Source organism: Zootoca vivipara, chromosome 9 (assembly GCF_963506605.1).
Source record: "Zootoca vivipara chromosome 9, rZooViv1.1, whole genome shotgun sequence".
Taxonomy (NCBI): domain Eukaryota; kingdom Metazoa; phylum Chordata; class Lepidosauria; order Squamata; family Lacertidae; genus Zootoca; species Zootoca vivipara.
Window position 1 is genome coordinate 20314529 of NC_083284.1, and position 27693 is coordinate 20342221.

At 41.3% G+C, this 27693-nt stretch overlaps 1 protein-coding gene across 1 annotated transcript in view; it reads right to left on the reverse strand.

Moving 5' to 3' along the window:
- TSPAN5 (tetraspanin 5) overlaps positions 1–27693 on the reverse strand; it is an 84567-nt gene that overhangs the window by 11021 nt on the left and 45853 nt on the right. Inside the window, exons 2-4 of the mRNA XM_035112301.2 lie at positions 11912–11962; positions 3122–3268; positions 752–922 (exon numbers count right to left, since the gene is read on the reverse strand). Of these exons, the coding sequence (XP_034968192.1) occupies positions 752–922; positions 3122–3268; positions 11912–11962 (369 nt within the window). The remainder of the gene's footprint in view (positions 1–751; positions 923–3121; positions 3269–11911; positions 11963–27693) is intronic.

Sequence of the window (27693 nt, forward strand, 5' to 3'; positions counted from 1 at the left end):
AAACTATTTCACTTTACCCGTCTTGAGCAGGATGTTTTGGACTGCACATTACAGGGTTTCATTTTGGCTTGCTTTCCTCACAACTTCAGCAACAGGCTTTCTAACCTTGCCCATGGACAAAAGAATATTCTATATCCCAAAGCATAGCAACATCTAGCGTTTCTCATTCTGCCATGAAAATGGGGAAAACATTAAGTCACCTGAAGGAAGCATGGCCAAGAATAGTACATTGCCATAAAGACTAAGGTTGCATCCAACTAAGTAGTCTCCTTTATGCAAGGACCACAATGGAAATTCCTTCTCCTCCCTCTGCACACCTCACAAATTTGTCCTCCAGAGCAGATTTAGGTGGGCACACTTGAGGAGGAGAAGGAGCAGAAATTCCATCGTGCAAGCAGAAATCCTTGCACAAGAGCGGGAACTTGCCTGGATGCAATACAAGCATTTCCTAATAAAGTTAATTACTCTATTGCTTAGTTGCAATCATGAGCGCATTACTCACAGGGAACAAGCTTCGCATTGTTCCATAAAACGTTTTGCTTGCTTGGCTCCTTTCAGAAATAAAGAGCTGAGAAATGAAAAAGGGATGGAGGAAGGTATGTTCCCTTCAAAATCAGGGACTGGGGACATGTGGCCGTCCAACTCCCCAAAGTCCCAGCCAACATGGCCAATGATCAAGAATGACGGGAGTTGCAGCTCAGCAATCTCTGGAGGACCTCACCCCTGCCATAAAGCAAGCAAACGCACTTACATATTCTTGCGTAAAATCTATGAGGTTTTGCAAATCAATGTCATCTCTGTACGCTCGGATGTTGTTGTTGATAAAGAAGTACAGCTGATCCTTGATCCAGTCTTTGAAGACAAATGCCAGAACACCAGCCGTAAGTTCCAGGAAGAAAATGATTCCTAGGAATACTGAAAACTGCAAAGATGAAGAGGAGTGATTTTAGCAAAGTCATTTTTTTTAAGGCCTTCGATTATTTGGCTTCCGCGTCAAATCTTAAAGACACGGCACCGTGCCAAATGAGCACTTTGAGAGCAGATCACCGTGGCTGCCCTGCTGCTAAACAACATGTGTGCTGATCATGTCAGACGTGGAATCACCACTCACTGGGGAGCTGTGTGCAATTGGTTGTGCAATTCAGCTTCCCAATGAATCCTAGGGTGATATCTCGTATTAGTCATTCTCTTGAGTAGGCCCCCTGAAATGAAGAGACTTCAAAGGGTGCAGGGAGGGGGGGCAAAGGGGCAGTGGCCCCAGGTGCAAAATTCTGAGGGGGGCACAGCCAGGCTCCCTCGGTGTGGCTGAGCTCCTGTGACCTGGAGCCGTGGAGAAGGCAAGCTGTGCCAGGGCTGGGTCTTCACACATGGATCACCTACAGAGTCCAGATCTGAGTTTACTCAGATGGAAAAGGCACCTAGGAACCAAATGCCACAAAGGAGTCAATCCCACCTCAAATGAGTCAAGTCTTCTTAACTAAGTTCACCTTTCTGAGCCATACAATGGCTATGTTGTCGCTTAACTGACAAGAGGCCATACGCCTCTGAATAATAATATCAGTTGCTGTGCGGAGAGCACTGTTGTGTTCAGGTTCTGCTTTCAAGCTTTCTGTGGGCCTCTGGCCTGATCCAGCAGCACTTTTGCGGTGTTCTGGATTTAAAGCCCAACATTTCCAACAAGCCTTCCCAAGGAAACAACAAACTAGCATGCAAATCTACTCACACTGCAAAGGAGATATACAGTATTCTTGGAAGTTTTATGGCTTGTGAGAACTGTAATCTGGCAAGGGGGTTAGAAATTCTATAACCACCACAGCTCCCTTATAGAATTACAGTTCCCAGGATTCCATGGGGAGAAGGAATGAGTATTAAGCATGTTTAAATATTCACTGGAAATAGGCCCATAGGAATTGGGCAGTCAACAGAAACGTATGTGCAAACACACAATTAGGTTGAGGAGGTAGAAAGGAGCTAAATGACTTCATAGGTTTGATTCTATAACTGTGGAATACATGGGACAATTTCCAATCACTAATATAGATGATTCTGCCTTAGAGCAGAGGCGTAATCTTCTTTCCCCTTCAGAGCCTGTGAGAATGCAAAAGTACTCTCACTTTCAATACTGTCAACAATTGGCACAACATATTTGGGCTTATTAAAGACACTGGCTGTGTTCCTACGTCATTGCAAGCCGTAGTTGCTGACCTTTTACCATTTATTGGAATCAATAAACCATTGCAAGCTGTAAGGCAACAACCACCTATGATTTAAGCCTGATTAGCAACTAATAGCTTGTTGATGAGTAACCATCCCTTATCCCAAGTCTGGACATAATTGTAAGCCAAGCTTAATTGCCGTTACCTCATTTGCTTCCCTAGCCTGAGACACAAGAGGCGACAAATGAGGGCAATTGGGTAGTGTGCACTAATGCACTGCTCAGTTCCCTATAAACTGTGATATGCCGGCAACTGAATGCAGCCAAAAATATAAAATAATTTACTCTTATAAAATACTTTACTCATATAGAAAAATTAGCAGGTTTTTTTATTATTAAAAAGTGTTTGAAAGGAAGGTAAAGGTAAAGTCCTAATGCCTTTTAATAATGAGAAACCAAGCTTTTGGTGTCATTGACCCGGGATTGTGGAATATTCCATCAACAAAGATTCAGCAGGAACCTTCTGTTTGAACTTTTAAATGTCTGCTGAAAACGTTTCTATTCCGTCAGACTTATGAGGGCAATTAAGAATACATCTTTCCGTAATAATTACAGTAGGCGTTTCCTGATTTTTAACATTTTTATACGGTTTCTTTGACTGTATAATTTTATGCATAACTGTTGTAAACTGATCTTATTGGGGCTTATTGGAGCTCATAAATATTTCAATGAGTAAATACGGGCAACGATCAATTTAGGCGCATCTGAACCCGGAAGTAGCCCCAAAACGTCATAGAGGTGTCACAAAAAGGTGTGGGATGTGGTGGGGCGGGGCAGGCTTACTGAATGTTCGTCCCGTGCAAAATGAGGATTGCCTGTAAATAAAATCAGCATCCAAACACAGCTTTCAGTGAAATTGGTCCTTCAAGCGGGAAATGGCTACAGCCAGCTGCACAGGCTACTTACAAACTTGAGAAGGAAGGTGTTCTCTCGCAGAGCTCCAATGCATCCTGCAAACCCCAAAATGAACATCACTCCTCCTACCACGAGGAAGAGCCAAACTGGATCGAAACCTCCCAAGTCGGTGATGGAGGAGATGTTGGACAGCACTCCCTGGGAAGGTTGGAGAGAAGGGAAGGGAAGAGAAAGCACACCAACAGGTGACAGATGCATCTGGTTTATACAGTGCCTACGCTGTAGCTTTTTGCCTTGTCCTTCTGACAATAAGATAAACCCAAACGGACACTAACGCTTTCCATTCATTTCCAGGAGAGATTTGATACTGTTTGTGCAAAAGTGATGTTTCCTGTCAGTTCTTTGTCTTGCACTCAAATGCCACCACACAAATGCCGTCAAGCACACAGTCGCATCCGGTGTGAGGGAGTGACAGGACATGTCACTCAGTGCACGTCTGTAGAGAACAGGTTTGCCAAGATGTTAGAGAAGCATTAAAGGGGAAGGAGAGAGACTGGTGAACTGAGAAGTCTGAAGTGCACAGGACCAGGGCTCTTGAACCCATTAAGGCATTTTGTTGATCAATCATTTGCCCCCTCAGTCCATTCATCAGTTATATTTTAGCAAGGGGTGATATGATAGCCATGTTCAAATATATGAAAGGATGTCATATGGAGGAGGGAGAAAGATTGTTTTCTGCTGCTCCAGAGAAGCAGACACGGAGCAATGGATTCAAACTTCAAGAAAGAAGATTCCACCTAAACATTAGGAAGAACTTCCTGACAGTAAGAACTGTTCGGCAGTGGAATTTGCTACCAAGGAGTGTGGTGGAGTCTCCTTCTTTGGAAGTCTTTAAGCAGAGGCTTGACAGGCATATGTCAAGAATGCTTTGATGGTGTTTCCTGCTTGGCAGGGGGTTGGACTGGATGGCCCTTGTGGTCTCTTCCAACTCTATGATTCTAAGTCCAAACATGTTGCAAAACCTGTGTGAAGCTGCCTTTTCTGAGATATTGAGGGAAGTGTAAAACAGCTTACAGTCTTAACAAGCAAGCTAATGCAGAGCCAGTTTGTACATAGCACTACACCAGCCTTTCTCAACCAGGTGCCCTCCAGATGTTCACTGGACTGCAGCTCCCAGCATCATGCTGGCTGGAGCTTTTAGAAAAACTACGAACATCATCTGGAATGCCCTATTGTCCGTGAATCTGTCTATAACCCTGTTTCAAATACATCTAAGTGGGAGGCCATCACCACAACTAGTGGGAAGGACCAAGGAACACATCCCTGCTCATCCACTCACACAATGATAACTGCACAATGCCTGTACAGGCCTCCTGAATAACTTAATGCTGTATTAATTTATTTAAACAACAACAACAACAGAGGGGCACCAGAGCCCAGTTTCTTAATCCTAAATTCATGGGTATAAACTATAGCAGAAATGATTGAATGGGCCAAGGACTTGGGTCATAATGTGATGATGTCGGAGTGGGAAAAATTGTGGAAGAAGGGTATGAAATTTACGGCTTGTACTGTGTTGAAGGAAAATTTGATGAAAATGATGTATAGATGGTATTTGACGCCGGTCAAGCTGGCTAAAATGTATCACAAAAGCGACAATAAATGTTGGAAATGTAAGCAGGATGTTGGCTCATTCTACCATATGTGGTGGACATGCCCTAAGATAAAAGGCTTCTGGGAAATGATTTATAATGAGTTGAAAAAGATGTTTAAAAACACATTTTTGAAAAAACCGGAAGCCTTTTTGCTTGGAATAATTGGGGAAGAAATCCCCAAGGACGATGTTAATTTGTTTATGTATGCCACCACAGCCGCTAGGATCTTAATAGCACAATATTGGAAAAAAGAGGAACTGCCTTCGAGGCAGGAATGGCAAATGAAAATGATGGATTATATGGAATTGGCAGAATTGACAGGAAGACTCCGGGACCAAACAAATGACAAAGTTTTAAAAGATTGGAAGAAATTTAAAATATACATAGGGTATGAATTTGAAAACTAGATTTTGAACATCCAGGAAAATAAAGAAGTTAAGGCAATAGGGAAATAATAGAAGATTGAAAGGGAGAAAATATGATAGATGATATAAAGATGAAATTTTTGAAGTGTTAAAGAGACTATATGATGGGTAAGAAGGATGATTTAGAAACTGCTACAGAAGTTTATAAAAAAGAAAATCAGATAGTAGGGAATTGGGGAAGCCAGAGGACAATGAATATTAAAATGGATTAGAGATGATATATTTTTTTCTTTTTGTTGTATTTTTGTATTTTTGTATTTCTGTATTTTGATGTTTACTTTTTGTATTTGTGTTCTGTATGTGTGTTGATAAAATGTTTAATAAAAATATAATTGAAAAAAAAAAAATAAACTATAGCAGAAGGAAGGCAATCTACACATGCTCATTATTCCAGTTCAATCCTGGTGGTGGTGAACTCCTGAAAAAATGTGTTTTCACTTTGAGAAGCGAGAGCTGGAGAAGGGCTGGGAAGAAGTTTGACCCATCTTAGCTGCAGGACACACCTTCAAGCAACCAAGATTCTATTTTGACAGGACATTATAATAAAATTATTAGGTTTCCTTTAAGGTTAATAAAGCAAAGGGAAGCAATATATTTTTAAAACAAAAAGAATTTGCATTGCACTGTGTGCAGAACTACAGTGTTTGCATAAATGTGTACAGCAAGTGGGAGCAAAGTTCTGCAGTTATGTATTAAACACACATGCACCCCCGCCCCAAATTATCCTTGCATGCTAGCTATAGCCTAGGGATATTGGTGCTTCCCCAAAGATGGGAGAGGCAAAACAGAATTTCCTGGCTAATCTCCAGCTCAGCTGTTCACTGAGCTCCTTCAGCCTCTTAATAAGGCTGCAAAAGGACAAAACTCCAGGGGAGTTATTTGACCTACATGTGCACTCCTGAACAATCTCGGTCCAGATTTGCTACAGGAGGTAAAAAAAATAAAGGGGAGGAAGGAGAGAAGAAACCCAGGAAGTGAAGAAGCAAGTCAAATAAACTGACTTCGAGCTTATTGTTTACACTCCGAGCTCTCCCTTTCAAGCCACTGTGATGTGGTCATTATCTGAATGCTGAGAGAGCTTAACATATATCCCAACTCATATTTAAAAACAACAAGAGGGGGGAATTCTGTCGATGGGAGCAAAAGGCAGGAGGCATATTGCAATAACCAACTATTTGGGTTCGGGGGGGGGGAGAAAGAGTGGGTTTGAACAAGAGTTCTTGGTAAAGTTTATTCTAATTCGATTATAGAATTGTAGAGGTGGAAGGGACCCTGAGGATCATCTAGCCCAACCCCCTGCAATGCAGCTGTCCCATTTGGGATCGAACCCGCAACCTTGACATTACCAGCACTATGCTCTAACCGACTAAGCATGCAGGGTAAAAGCTGCATTTGCACCAAAAGTCAGCCCTAACCAATTACCTGGGCACCCTCAGAATTAAGAGTCCAAGATCCGGTAAGTATTCCCACCAGTTTGGTTTCTTTCCCCTTGGCAAACAGGGGAGATAATGAATGAGTCTCAGCACGCCCTCAGGTGAGACCCAGAATTTCAGTGGGAACATTATCCACTTCGGTAGTTATGTGCTGCAATAGCTTTCATGCCATATAAGCTCTGGAGCAAAAATAAACACCCACCATCCATTATTCAATGGTCTGAGGTCTGCGCTGCCCTTTCTACATTGCAATGTACATGTTATAATCGTCAATCTCATTTGGATACCTATTTGGACACATGGACTGCCTATATCACTACAAATGTTGAAACTGGGATTGGTTATTATTCTTAATGTCAATGTGAGCTGCTTGTCACAGACTGGCTGGAAGCAGAGGAATGGTGGGAGGCACCAGCTGCGGAACCCCCGCCCCCCCAAGGGACAAAGGCCCGGAGATTGGTGGTGGAACGACAATGGGTAGTCAGAGGGAGAAGAGGGAGATGTTGTTAGACTCCAACTCCCATCAGTCCCAGCCAGCACAGCCGATGGCCTGCTGATGGCACCACATTGGCTATCCCTGTTCTAGGGAGCTCCTTGTGTTCAGTCCCCGCAGGTACCAAAGAAGGCTTCTCTCTCTTGCATTAAAATTAGTTCTGCGGCTGAAGACATCTCCCTCTCCCCAAGAGACAAGAGAAATGTGTGCAGACGAATTCAGCAACCCTTTTATGGAGAGACTGGCTGAATGTCGTTAGGAACTGAAGTGCCAAGGCCTGTGAAGCAGAGCGTAAGGGCTATCCGTACATTCCCCAATGCGCTTTCCCTTGCTGTTGTCACCGAGGGGCTACAAAATCTTCTCTCCCCACCATTTTTACTGCAATCAAGGGAAGTTTCGGGGTGAGTCCAAAGTGAAAAAGAATGCTCTTTTTTTAAAAAAAAATTGAATAAAAATACAACCGAAGAGAGCGTTGGCAGTCTCCAGAAGACAGCCAGAAATCTAGTTTGCTGGAATGGTGGTTTTCTTCCTTCTGAATAGCAGGTAGCCTTTTCCCATGCATCTGTGGGGCCAGTGAACCCTAACTAATAAATATATGCAGAGCCTGAAAAGAAATCAAAGTACGATGACATGTTGGTTTTTAATGGTCCTGGGCTTTCCTCGCTCTCCCTTCTTTGACACTCACAATGCAACATTTCACCCTGCTCCTAACCAGCGTAGCTTTTGCAGGGGTACCAAGATGGGGCAACAGAAGTTATTTAAAGGGCACTATTCATTGGTTCGTATTAACGCCCCTTCCCACCCCCTTTCAAAAAAACAAAGAACCACTCCTGCATCTCGAGGGAGGTGCACAGGTTTTGTCTGAAGGTCTGAGAAACGCATGTCACCAGTTGGGAGCCATGCTTGCTTATTCCTAACCTATACTTCTGTCACAGGGCATATAGTTTAAAGACGAACAATTAAAATAGCAGCGGCCTCCAGAAAACTGAACTAAAATCCCAGCATCAAACAGATCTAAAGAATTAATCTTTAAAGACCAAGAAAGATAAGAATCTCCTCATCTGGGAGCAAAAGGCACCAGAGTCCAAGCTTCTCTGGGGAGAGCCCTTGTAGAACTACAACTCCCATAATTCCTCACCATTAGACGGGCAAGGTTGGTGTGGTGGGATGGAAATGCACAACATCTGGAGGGCCACAAGTTTCCCCATCCTGGATGCCACAGGACATGGCAGCCCTTTGCCCAACCACCACACTCAATATGGTTGGGAACTCGTAACAATGTCTTTTGAACGAGATCTTAAAACTCAGGCAGATTCATGTGGAAGGTGGCAGCCTCTTCAGGTATCCAGGCCCTGAGCTATTTGGGCCTCTAAAAAGGTAAGAAGCAGTGCATTGAACTATACCTGGAAACATGCTGCCAAGGTAATGCAGTTGTTTCATGATTCAGCTGGCCCCAGTTAGAAAATATAGCTGCCATGCCCTGTACTTACTGAGGTTTCCAAGTACTCTCCCAACCACAGACCCATGTACAAAACATTATAGTCATCCAAAACACAGGGTTATCAGACCACTGATAACTGAGGCTGGGCTGGTGCACCAAAAGATGCTGATGAAAGGTGCTTTGGAAGCCACTTGGGCTTTCTTAAGGTAAGCCCAGATCCAACTGCAGTTCCAAGCTGCAAACCTAATCCTTTAGTGAAACCATATCCAGAAGAAACTGGATATCCGATGAACCACCCACCATCGCGACTCCATCGTATCTGGATTATCCACAGTGCACCATTCTAATAGGTCCTTCACACCTGTAGAAGGAAGGAGCCACCATCAGCCTACACCTAGTCAGGAAATTGCCACATTATGACAATCACTATCCCGCTGTCCTGCGACAAAGACCAGGATAAGAGTGGAACCTGCCACATGAACAGGGCTAATGGACAGTCCAATGGAGAGAATGCTGGGATTGGGGACCTATGTTTAAACCCTGCTCATGGCCAACATATAGGTTAGCATAGCTTCTTTAAGGTTTCCAGACTCAAAAGAGAGCGGGGCAATTAAAGGCACAGAAGTCCTGTCCTCAATTGAGACTGGCAACCCTAGCTCCCATCAACCCTAGCAAGCCTGGCCAATAGTCATGGATGACAGCAGTTGTAGTCCAGCAAGTATCTGCAGGGTCACAGGTTCCCCATCCCTGTTTTTGTTCATACTGCATGCAATGCACAACACAATCCCCTTAAACAGCAGGAAAAGTGAGAATAGATTTAATTTACCATGCTTATTGCATAAATACAGCTGGGTAGCACGCAAGACTCTTAGAAATATAGACTGATCGGTCACTGAAATCCACTTTTATCACACCTTTTGAAGAGTCTACCGCAGATAAATTCCTCATCACACGGTAAAACAATATTTGTGGACTGAACCAATTCAGACTGCAGGTGCAAGACTGTATTGCTGAATATTCCACCATAAAATGCCTCTCCTTGCACACAGAAATGCTGGCATACAACCTTATTTCCAATATCTTGTGTGCCACCTTGACCCAGAAACTTCATAGATTTTATTTTTTCCAACATTTTTCCTAGGGCTGACAACCAAATTACAGAAACCTGTGTAAATCAACAGAGTTTTAATTAACGACATTTGCATACAATAAAAGTAACTTTTTGGGACGGGGAATGCAGTATGCTACTTTCTGGATGACACAGAAGCATACGTTTTACCCTTTGGTCTTTTCACACCAAGAAATGCCTCTTCCAAGATGGTGCTGGCCATTTTTACAAGTTAACAAAAAATGTGTTGCTCAATTACCTGGGGATTGCCCTATAGTAAATTAATCTAACAAATCAAGTTACAAGCTTTTTACTCACTAGAGCAAGTCTACGGAGTCTCTTTGGAAGTGTCTTGAATTGCAATATAAGGCAAACCTAATAAGATCTAGTAAGATAAACAAGCGGGAGAACATTTCAACCTTCCTAGAACACACTGTAACTGACCTTAAGGTGGCCATTCTGGAAGAAAGTACTGTACAGTAACTTCAAAGGAAAACAACAACATGAAACAGCTGAATAACAGCTCACCAAGAGGTTCAGTGCCATCACTTGTAGGTCAAAGCAGGGCAAAGGACTTTTAATCACACTGTGTGCATTAATTAGCTGCCAGGGTATTTGTGCTTTTGCTATTTTCTTGTGAACGGTTCCCTGCCCCCATACAGGTGTTAATTGCTGCAATAACTGTTATCATCAATGTGCTGTTCTACAGTAGACCTGCAACTTAAGGGTTATGTTCCAGGTTATGTTCCTCTATGCTCTATCACTGACTGCATTTTCCCAATTCACTGCCATTCAGCTTCCATACCCTACAATTTTCTCCTTCTTGGTGTTAAGCCAGCCTTCACCAATGTGGTACCTGGTCTGGAAGTCATCAGGCTAGCAAAGGCAACTTTAAGGTGTCACGGGACTTTTTGTTTTTGCTAATAAGATCTGGGTATTTTAGTTCTTCTTATTACAGGTAGGTAGCAGTGTTGGTATGCCGTAGTCGAAACAAAATAAAAAAAATCCTTCCAGTAGCACCTTACGAGACCAACTAAGTTTGTTACTGATATGTATGACTGTCTCGCCAGAGTGGTGCATGCTCTGGTTATCTCCCGCTTGGACTACTCTACTGCAATGCACTCTACGTGGAGCTACCTTTGAAGGTGACCCGGAAACTGCAATTAATCCAGAATGCGGCAGCTAGACTAGTGACTGGGAGTGGCCGCCAGGACCACATAATACCGGTCCTGAGAGATCTACACTGGCTCCCAGTACGTTTCCAAGCACAATTCAAAGTGTTGGTACTGACCTTTAAAGCCCTAAACGGCCTCAGTCCTGTATACCTGAAGGAGCGTCTCCACCCCCACTATTCAGCCCGGACACTAAGATCCAGTACCGAGGGCCTTCTGGCAGTTCCCTCATTGCGAGAAGTGAGGTTACAGGGAACCAGACAGAGGGCCTTCTCGGTAGTGGCACCCGCCCTGTGGAACGCCCTCCCAGCAGATGTCAAGGCAATAAGTAACTATTCTACTTTCAGAAGACAACTGAAGGCGGCCCTGATTAGGGAAGTTTTTAATGTTTGATGCTGTACTGTTTTTAATATTCGGTTGGAAGCCGCCCAGAGTGGCTGGGGAAACCCAGCCAGTTGGGCGGGGTATAAATAATATATTATTATTATTATTATTATTATTATTATTATTATTATTATTATATGAGCTTTCATGTGCATGCACACTTCTTCAGACACACAGAAGTATCTGAAGAAGCGTGCATGCACACGAAAGCTCATACCAATAACAAACTTAGTTGGTCTCTAAGGTGCTACTGGAAATTAGTTCTTCTCATGTTCCTTTATACACCCAAATACCTGTTATAGAGGCAATGGCAGAAACAGAATTGCCCTCTTTGCCTAGTGATGAACATTTCATTGAGTTCAAGAAAATGTCAAACCACGGTTTCTCATGATGTGTGAACCAGCCTTATCTGCAGTTCTGTTTATCTAGAAAAAGAGGTGCCTGAACTCACTATGAACACCTTCCTTGTTCTCTTATAATGGCAATGGCACCCACCTAAAAAAAAAAAAGCCCTGCCTTATCAGACTGGTGGTACTTACAGGTGGCCACTGAAGTAGGATGCGAAAATATGCTTGCGACTAGTTGCAGATCATAGTTCAATGTGTGTGCTCCTTAATCTCCATCTGCTATTGCTAGACAAGATGGCAACACTTCCTTCCAAGCAAGGTGACAGTACATTCAACATTGGGGTTGGGGGAGATTTAGCTTTAATTTGTTATGTGATACTTACTTTTTCATTCCATGCCCAGAGTGCAATTCCAAGAAATGCTATGCCCAGAAACTGAAAAAAGGAAATATATATATATAAGTAAGAGCATTTCAAGAGGTTGCTTTGAATTATGACTTCACCACTTCAGTTGACCATATTTGGAGTACATTACTGAAGCATCACTCTATATTACATTTCTGAATAGCTCCAAATTTGAAAACCAACCCTGCCTCCAGCCAGACGTATGAAAGATTTGACTGAAAACTTGTGGGCTATTTGGGCAGAAATCAGCAGCATAAAAAATCCAAAAAAGGTTTCTAAATGGGCAGATTATTTAAGTTACAGGTAGGTAGCCGTGTTGGTCTGAGTCGAAGCAAAATAAAAAAATTCCTTCAGTAGCACCTTAAAGACCAACTAAGTTTTTATTTTGGTATGAGCTTTCATGTGCATGCACACTTCTTCAGATACACAGATACACAGTGTGTATCTGTGTATCTGAAGTATGCATGCACACGAATGCTCATACCAAAATAAAAACTTAGTTGGTCTTTAAGGTGCTACTGAAGGAATTTTTTAAGATTTAAGATTAGATTAAAAACCCTCCTCAGCCTTGAAAAAGCAACAATGATTTCTTATTTTTAATGATATTTTTCAACATCCAGATCTAAGAATGAGTCTTTAGCAGACTAGTTCCTCGAAAGAGGAAAACAAATGCAAATTTATTAAAAACTGGAGATTTGGGAACTAGCAAATTAAGCTCACCTTTATAAACAGATAACATTAATAGTATGTTGAGTTGCAATTAGTATGTTGAGTTGCAATTTACCCATTTGCTATACCTCCATCCACAGTAGATCACAAACAACTGTGTGGTTGTGTTGTAGCTCAGCAATGCACTACACATTTTGCATGTAGAACATCCGACATCCACTCTCTGATGTCTAAAGACCCCTGCCTGAAACCCGCCATCAGGCAGTGTCAACAGTGCTGAGATACATGGACTAATGATCTGACAATACAAGGCAGCTTCCTCTGCCTCAAAAATTGTTTTATCACCAAAAGCCAAGCATTTAAAAGTAAAGCCACAATTTACCTTAGTGGCAACCTTCAAAGCCCTATTTGCTCTTGGAGAAATTTAACATCATCATCATCATTTTATTTGTATGCCGCCTTTCCATCGTTAAACCAATGCTCAAGGCGGCTTACAATATGAAAAGATTTACATAGTTACAAACATAGCAAAGTAGTCATAAAAAAAATAAAACACATCAAAACTACATAACCAAACTGAACAATTTCCACATAAAAATAAAGATACAAAAACATAATATCAACAACAGCAAAAACCTATGACAAAACTTTCCCCAAAATACCCCAGTTCTTGCTGGGAAGCAGAAGTAGCAGCAGTCCTTATGAGGCCTGTCAGGCCCGGCCCCAACCCAGGTGGAGAGGCAGGAACTCCCAGCAGGTCACGATCCTAAGGTCATGACTGCAACCAATTCCAAAGTTATGTTTGTGTGAGCTTGTTCATTGTTATGGCAACAATTTATTCTGCTCAAAAAACGTCAGGGTTCCCTTCCCACCCCAAAACAAAACATTGTACCAAAACCTAGTGTCATTCCTAAACGTTTACTGAATTAACAACATAGCCTCAACAGTTTTATAAAATCATGCCACTTTGAGAGCAACCCAAAACCTAGTTACACTCAGAATATTTGTAGACAATTTGACACTGACACACATACGTATACGTACACACACACACACACACACACACACAGTTCTGCTGCCCAGGTAGGATCCTGAAAGCTTGCCAAATCCCAGGGTTATGAACTTTTCCAGGAGCCTTGCCAAAGGCTCGTGTTTCCGCACTGCACTTAAGCTGTGTCTTCAAACTCTGAGGTAATGTTTAGTATATATTTCATTTTAGTTACTATATCCATTAACAAACTACAATTCCACAAGGCCAACACTGAGTGTATTGTTTCAGAGTTCAGCAATGGCCAAAAATGCATGAAAATTAATATATACAGATACAGATGTCACTAGAAAACAGAAGCTGCTCTTTAAAACGAGCAACTGATACCCACTGAACTTATGCTTTTTTCCCCCTAGACCTGTTCATGTTCATAACCAAATTCCCCGTGGTTTGAGAAGCAGGTTGGCAAAAAGAAGTCACAGTGAAATGCTGTTTTCTAACACTCTCCTCTACCTACCTCACCTCTGGGACACCTTTAGCTGCAAGTAGCAGGACCCCGGAGACGAACGCCATTGGGCTCTCATCACAGAGAACCCAAGAACAAAACCCATGAGACATGACAGAGCTGTGATCCTCCACACGCGAACCACAAACAACAATAAAAAATGGATTCCCGGAGACTTAACAACCACCAAGCACGAGGAAGGCCAAATTCCAGTGTTAACCAGTTCAGTTCAAACACCAAGTCCCGTCTGTGGCCTAGAAAATGGCAAGCCTGGTTCAAATTCCACGATGCCAACTGCCAAAACATGGGTTGAAAGTAGGGTTGTGGTTTCTAATTAAAAAAAAACCACAGAAGGACTTCCATGCTTCTCTACCTGGGACACGCAGACTACTGGTTAATCTAGCTCCATACAATCTGCTGCACCAACGGACAGCAGCTCTCCATGGTTACAGAAAATTCAATAGGTTACTCGAATGGAGATGCAATTATGAGAAAAGCTCCACCATGATTGTACTCTCTCTTGTGTTATATCACACCCTCATGGCAGCCATCTTGTGACCAACGCTTCCAGCCCTCTCTCCAGAATGTGTCCCCTAGTCTGAAAACACTGGTGACCACTATGTGTCTGCACTGGTTCAGGAAAGAGGGGGAAAGAGCTCAAAGGAGGCAAGTGCATGAACCTATAAAGGGTCACACTTTTAATTCTATACCATGATTATAGCTTCTCAAAACATAAAACAGGTAAGTAAAACTGCTTGTCTACCTCAATTTTCCAATTCCGGCTTGCCCGCTGATCACAAACAGGTTAAAATGATGTAGGAGACTGAAGTGACATCAAATCTCCAAAGTCCAAACAAGTAAACACACAACATACAGTGGTACCTCGACTTACGAAGACGATCCATTCCGCGGCGCTCTTCGTAAGTCGAAGTCTTTGGTTGTCAAAGCGCCCGTTTTGTGCATGCGCAAAGCGCGATTTTGCGCTTCTGTGCATGCGCCGACCGCAGGCGCAGAATGCGTGCGCGGCAAAAAGACTTCCGGGTTTGTCGACTTCGGAAGTCGAAACCTTCGGAAGTCGAGTCGTTCAGATGCCGAGGTACCACTGTAGTCTACAGGTTTACATGTCTCATGAGACCAGGGCCCTGCAGGATCTGATTTCTTTCCGCAGGGCCTGTAAGACAGAGTTGTTCCGCCTGGCCTTTGGCTTGGAATCAGCCTGATCCCCTCCCCTTCTTTCCTTTTCCTTCTGTGATGGAACCCCTATTTGGGGACTTCCCTGGCTTTTTTCTGGCCCACGTAGGACCAGTCTGGGCAGTTGGCCTTGGTGAAGATTTGACGTTTTCTCCCCCCAAAGAGTTTTGATTCTAGGCTTCCACTGAAACAAGGCTGCATTTTAAGTTGTATTTTAATCCTGGTTTTAAGTTGTATTTTAATCAATTGTTTTTATACCTGAGGTTAGCTGCTCTGAGCCCGGTCTTGGCAGGAGAGGGCGGGGTATAAATAATTTTTATTATTATCACAGTTCTGAAAACTACTTCTCCCAGTTGGTGCACAGCAGGATGAGGGAAGAGAACAAAGAAACAGAATAGAGGAGGCTTCCAAACTATAGCTGGACCTGCTCTCACGCAACAGAAAACAGATTATTAGTAAAGGGAGTGAACCTAAAATGAGCTATGAAGTCCCAAAGGTTCAGCGACTCTTCCTCTTTCTCATCACAGGTCTAACACATATATCAAAGCCAGGTTTCTTGCCAGAAGACCTATGTTCTTCTAATAAAGGATTCTCTTCAATAGAGTTATTCACGGGAGTATGTACTGGTTTGGACAAGACGCTAAACTAAGATGCTAAGGCTTCCAGAGAGGAGCTCACAGCTGCTTTGCTCCTGCCTGGTTTTGTTTAGCATGTTGTTCAAACTGAGATTTGTAGTTAAGCTCTCTCCTCACTAACCACGGGCTTTGTCATGCTGGCCACATGACCTGGAAGCTGTACGCTGGCTCCCTCGGCCAATAACGCGAGATGAGCGCCGCAACCCCAGAGTCGGTCACAACTGGATCTAATGGTCAGGGGTCCCTTTACCTTTTCGTGCTTAGGAAAGAGCTTAAACATGAGGCCTGGTTCAGACAACACACTAAGCTAGGCACCCCCAAACTGTGGCCCTCCAGATGTTTTGGCCTACAACTCCCCTGATCCCTAGCTAACAGGCCCAGTGGTCAGGAATGATGGGAAATGTAGTCCAAAACATCTGGAGGGCCGAAGTTTGGGGATGCCTGCACTAAGCCAACCCTTGGCTGAGTTTGACTGTTTAAAGTGGTATGGTACTGCTTTAAATGTACAGCACAGTCTCACTAAACCAAGCTTTGTCTTAGCATGTCATTCCAACCACATCTATAACTATCATCCTTAATACCCTTAGTCCTAGTTAAACCAGTAAGACTGACTTTTGAAGAAACTGGATGAGGATTGTGCTGCATGACTAACTGGGACATTGCTCACCAACCACAGTATTCACACCCATCTGGATTTAAATTAGATACTCCCTCAGACGTCAATGCAATAACTCCCGTTGGTGATACTTCCAATGTTGGAGGAGCTGGAATGACTTGATGGGCAGGTGAGCGAACATCAAACACAAACAAGATATTCTGCTGTGGAGGCATGGAGATGAATGCAGCTCTCCAGACCTCACTGTAGGGCTGCCAGAATTCTCTGGCCACAACCCTCAATTGCCCTGCTTCACACCACATGTTTTTGACTGGTTGGAATGTCATTGAACTCCGATAATGCCTCTTGCTTCCCTGGATGGAGGGCAGTGTTTGAAGAGTATTAGAGCCCATCACACTTTCGCTGCGCAGATACTTTACTTCTGTGATGAGACCTCAGTAAACTGCATTCAACTGATTTAGCAGAGTTTTCGTTCTTTCTCTCTCGGAAGCAGTGGACAATAACAAAAGTTGTTTTTAAAGATGACGCACAAACTCTGAAGTCTCAGTCAAGAGATTTTATTCCCTTACCAGGTACAAGCATTACGGTAGCAAAGGTATTTTTCTATTGTTAAAATGAACAGCAATTAAATTCTGAAGAAGTGTGCATGCACACGAAAACTCCTACCAATGACAAACTTAGTTGGTCCCTAAGGTGCTACTGGATTTTTTTTATTTAAAAAAAATCGACTACGTCAGACCAACACGGCTACCTACCTGTAACTAGAGCAATTAACCACACTATCAAAGTCTCTCTTATCTCCCCTACGTTGTAAATTACAGGAACAGTCCTTCAGCAGATTTTACAGGCAGTACCCTTCGGACAGACATCTGCCATAAGGCATCTGCAAAAACGAAGCAGAGTGGTCTTTTTACTGACACTTCCAGCTGATGCTAATTAAGCTCAGAGTGCCACTCCCATAGGTAAAGGAAAACTCGAACCTTCCAGAAACTTCTGCTTGTTTCTGGCATAATGATTCCCTAACAAAGACAGGTGTGTTGAAACTAGCCTAATATTCCAATATCGAATTTGCCTCTGGCCCATTTCGCCTCTTGCCAGTGGGCCCTTTTACATTTGCCCAGAAAAGAAAGCACTCCTCAGACTGAAGGAGGTGCTCACCCAGGGAGTAAATGATAACCAATGCATGGCAGGATTAACTTAAGGAATATCTGGCACCTATTATTTGAAAGCACTGAGAATAGTGCAAAATTAAAATCTGCATTAAAAAGAGCCAAGATATTGTTCGACTGTGAAAATCTCTAGTTAAGCTAAGTTTTGTAAGGTCTTAATAAATCCTTGTGGTACATGCTGTGCCTTTGCTCAGAATACATATGGATGGAAGTTGCTGACAGAATATATAGAGAAGTGTACGAGATTGTAATTAAGAGAAAAAACCCTCTCCTTTTCTTCTATGACTCAATTAAAAATGAGAGCCAGATCTAAAGGGCCATTCCGTGAAAAATGAGCCTGATAAGAAAAAAATTATTTTTAAAATATACTTATTTTACTTATAGTTTCATTAACTAAACATATTAAAGTTCAATATTCCAAAGGAAAAAAGAATTTGAAATTATTTTTTTCATGAGAAATTTGAGCTTGAAGTTTCAGTATCACTTTTCTGATTGTGTAGCTTAATTTTGTTCATTTAGGTTGGCATTATTTTTTAAAGATAAACAAAAATTGTGGTTGTCATTGTTAGTATATTATTAAAGTGAAGAACTTTGTCTACACATTGGACTTGAAAAATTTTAAATAGGTAAGTTATTTCTATTTTATTTTTATTATTGAATGGGATGCTGTTTCAGTGTCCCACCCGTGACAGCAAAAGGTACAAAAGTTTATTTTGTGATAAAACTAATTTATAGGTTATGTTTGTTTTATTGTGGGAGTATGTATTAGAGTATAACACACCTATCAATAATAAAAATGCAGTTAATTAATGTAAACACCATGAAATTTTAATAATTCTTTTTCTGTCCCACCCGTGACAGTTTTCAATGTTGTAGCTTGAGTTAGTGATTTCAGCAAGTGATTTCAGCTCTCTGCAGACAGGAGACAGATTCCTCATGTAACAATTCTTTATTCTGGCAAACAAGACTGAGGGACTGAGGAGAGGGGAACTAGCTAGAAAGGGATACATTTTGGAGGGAACAATCTCAAGCAATCACAAAGCTGCCTTTTGGTGGAAACCAATAAGACTAAGGAGCCAAATGCAGCTGCTTGAATGAACCAATAGTAGCTGTTCCCTCTGGAACATAAAGGCAGTTACCGTTACTTTACCCTAATGCGAATACATACAGTAATACAGATAATATAACCTTTGAATCAATACACAAAATGGGAAAGACTACATCTGCAGAACGTATGAGAAAGCTGCGTGAAAAACTAAAACAAGATAAAAACAAATGTGAAAGCTTCAAAGAAAAGGAGAGGGTCAGAGATAAGAAGAGGCGAGAAAAGATGAAGTTGGTAAAGAATTTGTCTGCAAAATCACTTATGGAATACAGACGGAAAGAAACTGAGTGCAAAAGAAAGTACAGACAAAAGATAAAAGAAAAAGAATCTAGGCCAATTGGCGACACTACTATTCCAGAGATTGGGTCATTTAAATGCCCACAATCTCTTGGAAAGGCTGTTACCAAAGTTAAAAGAGTGTTGCCATTAAGTCCACGGAAAAGAATAGCCGTGTTACGAAAGCTTGTGTATGAGAGTTCACCTCAAGTGCCAAAAACACTATTTGATAAAAGCCCTAAACAGAACACCAAAAGTTCTATTATTTCACAAGATAATATCTCAAAGGTCCATGAGTTTTATAATTCAGATGAGATTAACAGGCAGGCACCAGGAATTAAGGATGTCAAATCTATTAAAGATCCAACAAGTGGAAAAAGAATCAAAATCCAAAAGCGGCATATGAATATGACAGTCCAAGAGGCCTATGCCTTATTTAAGATTGATAACCCAACAGTTGAAATCAGCAAATCAAAATTTTATGAACTGAGGCCTAAAAATATTGACTTTGCTTCTCAAATGCCACACAATGTTTGCGTTTGCAAATACCACGCTAATTTCAATTTCCTAATTGAAGCCATAAGTAGGAAAGACATTTTTTCCCTTCCACACATTCTGATCTTTTGAGCCTTACTTGTTGTGATTTGGAAAATGAAAAGTGCATGAATGGTGAATGCAAAAAGTGTGTACTTAATTTGCACACCCTAATTGATGAAGACTTAAACATGTCGTCTGAGATTTTCTGGAAGCAATGGAAAGATGACTGTTCTAGCCGGCCTAAGGTTTTTGAAGCAAAAGGAACCATAGAAGAAGCTGTCAATGAGCTACAAAATCAATTTAGTAAATTTAAGAAGCACTTCTTTGTAAAGCAATTACAAGCTAAAGCTTTCAAAAATATGAAGGACACAGTAGCTGATGATGAGGTGATTCTTCAAGTGGATTTTGCTGAAAACTATTTGGCAACATCGCAAGATGAAATCCAAAGTGCACACTGGACCCACAACCAAATCACAGTATTTACTGGTTGCGCTTGGACTCAAGGCAAAGTACGTTCTTTTGCCGTGGTTTCGGATCACTTAACCCACGACAAATACTCAGTATATGCATGCCTAAAAGCCATAATTGAAGAACTTAAGAAAGAATTTAACAGACTGACAAAGGTCAAAATCTTTTCTGATGGGTGTGCTGGTCAGTTCAAAAATAAGTACACACTGTCCAATCTGTGTTTTATGCCTGAAGACTTTGGTGTTGATGGGGAATGGGTTTTTTTTTTTTGCTACATCCCACGGCAAGGGTGCCGTGGATGGGATTGGTGGATTAACTAAGCAAGCAGTTTGGAATGCAGTGAAACAAAGGAGAGTAGTAATCAATTCAGCCTCAGATTTTGTTAAATGTGCTGAAAAAGCAGTACCGAGAGTGAAGTTTGTCCTTTTAATGCCTACTGATATCAGTGCAAATATGGCGATGCTAGATGAGCGCTGGACTTTGGTGAGGAAGATTCCAAATGTGCAGTCCAACCATTTTTTTAAAGCTAAAGACAAAAGAAGTTTAGTTTATGGACCTTCTTTTCAAAAGTCCACCCACGTAGTCTTCACAGAACTGTTCAAGTTAAAAGTTTCTGATGTTTACAGAGATTCTGATAGTGACACAGAAAAACAAGATGGTGTAGCAAGTTGTACAAATGAAACAGATGTGCCGGTGGTTGGAGTGAAGCCGTTCGTTGATGGAGTGACTATTGGGACATATGTTTTAGTTGAATTTGAAACAACTACAAAAAGACAAAGAACCAGGCCTACTAAATATAGATATGCTGCAATATGCCAAAGTAATGTTGAAGATGATGGAGAAGTCAAGGTGATGTGTATGCGAGCAGTTAACAATTCTGGAAAGCTGTTTCAAGTTGATGAAAAAGACATATCATATGTGCAGTTTGAACATATTCTTAGTATCTTACCCCAACCTAATGTTAAACGAGTCAGAAGGAGCATTTTTTATGAATTTACTGAAAATGTAGATGTGTTTGAAAGTGGTTGATTGGCCCAGAGATGGACTAGAAGAAAATATTTTTTAAATAGATTTTAATTTTAGTAAATACAACATTATACTTTGTAGGCTATAGTAGATAGTAAGTATAGTAATAGCAAAAGGTTTTTTTGTAATTATTCCATTTTTAACAACCTTAATTGTATGTTAAATCAAGTGTATGCCAGACGCGTCCCACCCGTGACATTTCATTGTCCCACCCGTGACAGCATTTTTTCCTTAATTTTGTATCATTAAATTTCTTAACCTAAATTTCTGATTGCATAGTTGTAACCAATAAACATTGATTTAAACAGATATGCTGAGTTTATAATTGATTCACCTCCCAACTCACAGAGTTTTTCCATAAATCAAACTTATCTCAAGCTCCATGTCCTTTTTTTGTCCCACCCGTGACAATACTTTAACATTTAATAAAATTGTCAAAAATATCCATAAAAATAATAAAAAATTAGTAAAATGTTCAGTATCTTATTAAGAACATAGTTCAAATTTTGGTTGTTAATTTTTATGTATATTTACATTCTTACACATGTGTGAATACCAAAAAACATGGTCCAAGTGTCCCACCCGTGACAATGGAATGGCCCTAAAGCCTTGTCTCTATCAGCTAAATTTCTGAAGATGTTTCATCAATACCTCATGTAAACTTGACATTTTATTCTCTATTAACCTTCTGAAAAGGTCAGCTCAACTGCCAACATTATTTTTAAAATAATTTTAAAGGCTGTCCATAATATATGGAAAAAGCTTTAAATGTAGTCAATATAAAAGGTATTTGGCAGTAAGTATACAGAAAGTCAAATGCCCTGAGCATAACCTTTCAAACATCTCGAGCAACATTAGCTAGAAGTTTTGGATTCTCCCCCCCCCCCCTTCATTTCAGTAATTTTTTCTCCAAAGTACGAATGATAAATCACTTTAAAAAGGTCAAGATAAAAATGCTTCTGCTTTAATGTAGGTTCTATAAAGAAGCCCTTCCTTTAATTTTATTTTCCATCTGCAATCTCTAGAATTAAAAAAGCAATATAATTCATACCACATTAAGCAGTAAATAAACAGTAATAACAGGGGTGGCCAACTCCCAAGAGACTCTGATCTACTCACGGAGTTAAAAACTGGGAGTGATCTACCCCCTTTGGGGGGGGTTTCAGGTCAAAGCTGTTGAGTTTTTTTAAGGAAGGGAAGCCCTGTTTTGGGGGATTTAGGTCAAACTTGTTGGGCTTCTTTTAGGAGGGAGGGAGGCCCATTTTTGTTTAGGGCTTCAGGTCATAGTTCAGCTTTTTTTAGGGAGGAGGAAAATTTTGGGTGAGCTTTTTTTTAGGGGTGCCAGTGATCTAGCAGTGATCTACCACAGACATCCAGTGATCTACTGGTAGATCACAATCTACCTGTTGGGCGTGCCTGGTAATAACATAACACAAGCCAATTATCTATTAAATTATATCAAAGACTTCAAAGACAAGATGAGGAGACATCATCTATATTCCATTCTTTTTTTTTACATGTTCTCTTCTAAATGTTGCATGGTACCCCTTCCAAAATATACTCTGAGCAGCTTACAAATCAACCACTACCACCACCTATTTTATTGATTTTTTTTTCAACAAATGTATATATCGCTTAATCACAATCATCCCTAAGAAGTGTACAAGTAACTCAATACAATAAAAGATTGTGATCAAAAGATTGCAGAAGTTCAACCGCAGAAGGGAGCCTATCTGACCCGAACTGGAAGGGACCGTAATACTGAACGCACAAGCTTTGCATCTGAGCCGTGGGGGACAGTGGCCCCCTCGCCCTGAAGACCTCGGTGACTGAGAAGGGATAAAGTGAATCAGGCAGTCCTTAGTCCCACAACAAATGGCAATGAAAACTACAGCAGGATGTGTCGTAGATCTGCCACCAGCCCCGAAAAGAAGGGAGGAAAGAAGTCCTTGCCTCACATGAGACATGGGATTCTACATTGCTATTTAAAAATAAAATAAAATATGGAAACATCATGAAATGGGCAAAAGATACATTTACCTCACATGCCAGCATCACCCCTTATTAATTGTATTCTATTTATAGCATGGCTTTCTTTTTCTTTTTAATGTTTTTGTTTATATGTAAGAAGAAAATACAAAACATCAAAAAAAAAGAAATATACAGAAATAATGAAGATCGGATATCTGTAGTTCTTGTGTTTTACAAATATATATATATAATTCTTGTTTTTAAACCATCTTGGTTACAGTATTAATAACCTGATCTCATTCATATTCATTCATATTATATATATATATATATATACACCATGTGTGTGTGTGTGTGTGTGTGTGTGTGTGTGTGTGTGTGTGTGTATTCCAGGTCCTGTGGAGAAACCCAAAGAAATGTCATATTACATGGATGGACAAAAGAAATACTTCCATGAATGTATTTTTGAATGAAATCCATATTTGTAAAGCTTTCTGAATATGGGTGGTGCTGCAAGTCAATCTGATTGGCATATGAAATAAAAGTTTGTCATGTTATGTACAAATCACTCGGTTTGCTTATGTCTCTCATTATCTTTCCTTTCTTCTGTTTTGGAACCTGAGGAGTACACAAGGGATTCCCAAGTGGCCACCCATCCTGGTACCAACCAAACCTGCTTAGCTTCAGCAAAATAATGGCCTTGAGAATATACCCTTTCTGTGAGGGCTGGTGGCACATTTGACCAACCCATCTAGTTCTTCAAGTGCAACATAGGACCCAACCACTCGGAAAAGCAGCTCCCTACAGGGACAGCAATGTACAAATCAGTTAGCCGCAAGCACTGAAAGATTAGCCGCAATTTGTTAACTAATCCGTATTCAACATAAGCCTTTCAGGAGAAAATCTGGATTGCTCAAGAATGCAAAGGCTTGGGAGGCATGATGGAGGAGACTGCTGTATACGGAAGTCTGTAAACACTGGGAGTACACAAATTGCATGCAGAGTCCCATGCTCAATATAAGGATATGCCAAGCTTTTCTCACAGGAAGAGTTTTTAGCAATAGAGGTTGCATTTAGGATTATGGAGAATGGTTTTTCAAAGTTCATCACACCTTATTGTTAATGTATGGGGGGAACATTTCGAATGGGGAAGCATTTAAACATTTTCAAACACATCCTCAGCAGCGGAGAGCAGAAAGTTAAATGGATAGTGGAACACTAAACTATGGTTCAGAATTACAAGACAAACATGTCTTAGACTTGTGTATGCGTGCACACACTCTTTTTGTGCAGCCACAAGGAGCCTGGAAGCTTTCACCTCCATTTTGGATTAACGGCATGCATCGTGACATATGAATCCAGATAAACTATGCTAATTATTAAGTAAGGTTTATTGAAACAAGTTAAAACCATAGGTTAAGAAACTGGCCTGTTTTCAAACTACAGTTAACCACATTTTAACACAAATCTAAGACACAAGCAGAAAGTTTCCCCTTCTCCTGGAAGAGGGAGCACACAAGCCAGATGCTCACTATGGCTCACTTCTCTTAACCACAAGCCAATGTTTAGTGTTACATCTGAACTAAGCCAGAGAGGGTGACACATCCATTGCAATCATTAGCCTTTTGGTCTAATTTTGTAAATACAGTGGTACCTCGGGTTAAGAACTTAATTCGTTCTGGAGGTCCGTTCTTAACCTGAGGTACCACTTTAGCTAATGGGGCCTCCTGCCACCACCGCCATGCAGTTTCTGTTCTCATCCTGAAGCAAAGTTCTTAACCCGAGGTACTATTTCTGGGTTAGCGGAGTCTGTAACCTGAGGCGTCTGTAACCTGAGGTACCACTGTACATGTCTCTCTCGCACGCGCGTTGTAAATTTAATTTAAAATATTCATATACTCCTGATTCACAACAGGACTTCAAGGCCGCTGACTGTGAGTGAACATTGATACATAAGATGAAAAAAAGAAAAGGGACTTAGAAGGGTTTGGGAGAAGAAGATTGGTAGAAGATATCCACTCCTCAGACCTTACTTGCTACTGCTGTTTCAACAGGGTATACATACCTAGCCACTTTATGCATCTGACAATGTGGACTCTAGCCCACAAAAGCTAATGTCTGCATTACGCCAGAAGATTGTCGTTCCTCATACGTCCTTTCTATCCTTACCATGAGACAAACCTAGATGTGTTTTCAAGGTGGTTAAACACAGAGAGCCACCATGGAAAAGCATGCTGGTGATGGCATCTGTTTAATCCATAATACTTCCTAACTAATATCGCATGCACCTATAAAGCAGTTGGCTAGACTGAAATCCGATTCTTTCTCCAAGAACTGCTTCCAGTAGGAAAGCCTCATTCTAAATATTAGTGAATTAAGGTATGGTGAGTGATTAAGGTTGCCACTTCATTGAATTTGTATCACAAAAAGCATTTGTCTAGAGGTGCAGTTTCCAGATGTTAAGTCTATTCCCAGATGTCATTTTAGACACAGTACTACAGATCAAGTATTCAAATCCACTTTAATAGCAATTATTGCTTGATGAACTCTTTCAAAAAGTGAAGGAGGAGGAGGAGGAGTTTGGATTTGATATCCCGCTTTATCACTACCCGAAGGAGTCTCAAAGCGGCTAACATTCTCCTTTCCCTTCCTCCCCCACAACAAACACTCTGTGAGATGAGTGGGGCTGAAAGACTTCAAAGAGAGACTCTCCAGCTCTACAAAAAACACAGCAGTTTTCATGCAATCCCCTAAAGAAAGAAAAAACTACAACCGCAAGGACTATCAGGTGAATCACGTCTTACTTTTGCTTGCTGCAACCAAACGGAAAGTCAGAACTTGATATACATAACCCAGAACGGTGGTGGTTCCTTCTGCTTTTGAAAAAACAACCCTGCAGTAGTTTTCAGTCTTATATTTCCTGAGGAGCTAGTGTGTGATCATGACTGTAGTGTGTAGATGTTAACTTAACGGCAGTTTCGTGCACATGACCTGGGGTCTCACTTGACACTAGCATGGTTGTGCAAAGTGCAATGGAGATAAAGGTATCGAGATGAGGGGGAGTGGGGAGTCTACCAATATTTTTCTTGTTTGATTCCTTCCTGCTTTGGCTATGTAAACAATAGTCACACACCTTAACATTGGAAACTGAGAGAACGGTGATATTTTAAAGTTGTGTGAAAAGCCTTTCTAAATAAATTGTGTATTTGCTTGTGCTGTAAATTCTAAAAACTGAGCCACACAAAAAAATGCAATCTATAAATACCGGAAAAAGTATGGGTTGCACTCAACACTGCATGAGTGGTGTTTCCGCTCTGAAATTTCCTCTCCCTGTGTGTCCCCCTAAAGCTGCTCCAGAGGAGTCCCTCCAATGCTCTGGAGAGATTTCGAGGGTTGTAAGGGTGAAGAGAGGGCGAATTTCCTGTGGTACATGTGGAAATCTGTTGCTCAAGCAGAACAACAGGACAACATACAATCCTATAGACTCTAGCCCAGGAAAGATTGTTCTTACCTATACATATAGATGTCAATAAACCAACCAACTAAAACATGATTTACTGATTAACATTTCTTTAATTTACCTTAAATTTCTTTAAATGTTGCAGCCCTGTTTAATCTGCCTTATACTAAAGTGTCTGTGTTTTAAGATCCATTTCAGAGGCCTTACTCAAGCACCCACTTTTAAGATTAATTGGACTGATGAGAACTAGAGTTGGGGCCTTCTCAGTAGTAGCTCCAACCCCATGCAATTCCCTTCTGAGAGAAATACAGTGGGTTCCTTCAGTTCTCGGCGCCACTACCAAGAAGGCCCTCTGCCTGGTTCCTTTTAACCTAGGGAACCAGCAGAAGACCCTCGCAGGAAGACCTCGGTGTCTGGGCTGAACAATAGGGGTGGAGATGCTCCTTCAGGTATACTGGGCCAAGGCCGTTTAGGGCTTTAAAGATCAGCACCAACACTTTGAATTGTGCTTCAAAACACACTGGGGGGCAATAAAGATCCTTTAGGATTGTTGTTATATGGTCCCAGCGGCAACTCCCAGTCACCAGTCTAGCTGCCACATTCTAGATTAGTTTACTGAACTTTACTGTAACAGGCATATTGAAACGGGCTGTTTTGTTGCAATCCAAATTGTATGTTTTAATTTTAGTTTTTTTAATGTAATGACATGCTTGTTATTAATGTAAGTCAGGTTGGGAAGTATTGAAAAGAGGCTTACAAAGATCTGAAATAAATAAAATCAAGTAAAAAAAACACCCCAATGTATTTTTCCACCCGTGAATGAATGAGCACTAGCAGCTAATCCCTTCTGCTGGCACACACTGGTCAGGGGGAAAAAACACATTAGTAAATCTCTCTGAGCCACAAGGAGATGGGCGCTGTGGTAAGTGCAGATGGCTTGATAAAAGAGAAGTTACAAAAGCGAGCAGGACCCAGCCTCGCTGAAGACCGGCTGCTGCACGGCTGCAAGCTAGAAGTTGGCCGGCCCTAATCTTCTTCTCCCTCATGCGGAATAGAGAAGGCTTTCTGGGGTTATACGGTTTGCTTACAGGAGAGGCCACACAAGCCAACTATCACAACAACAACAACAACAACAACACGTAAAT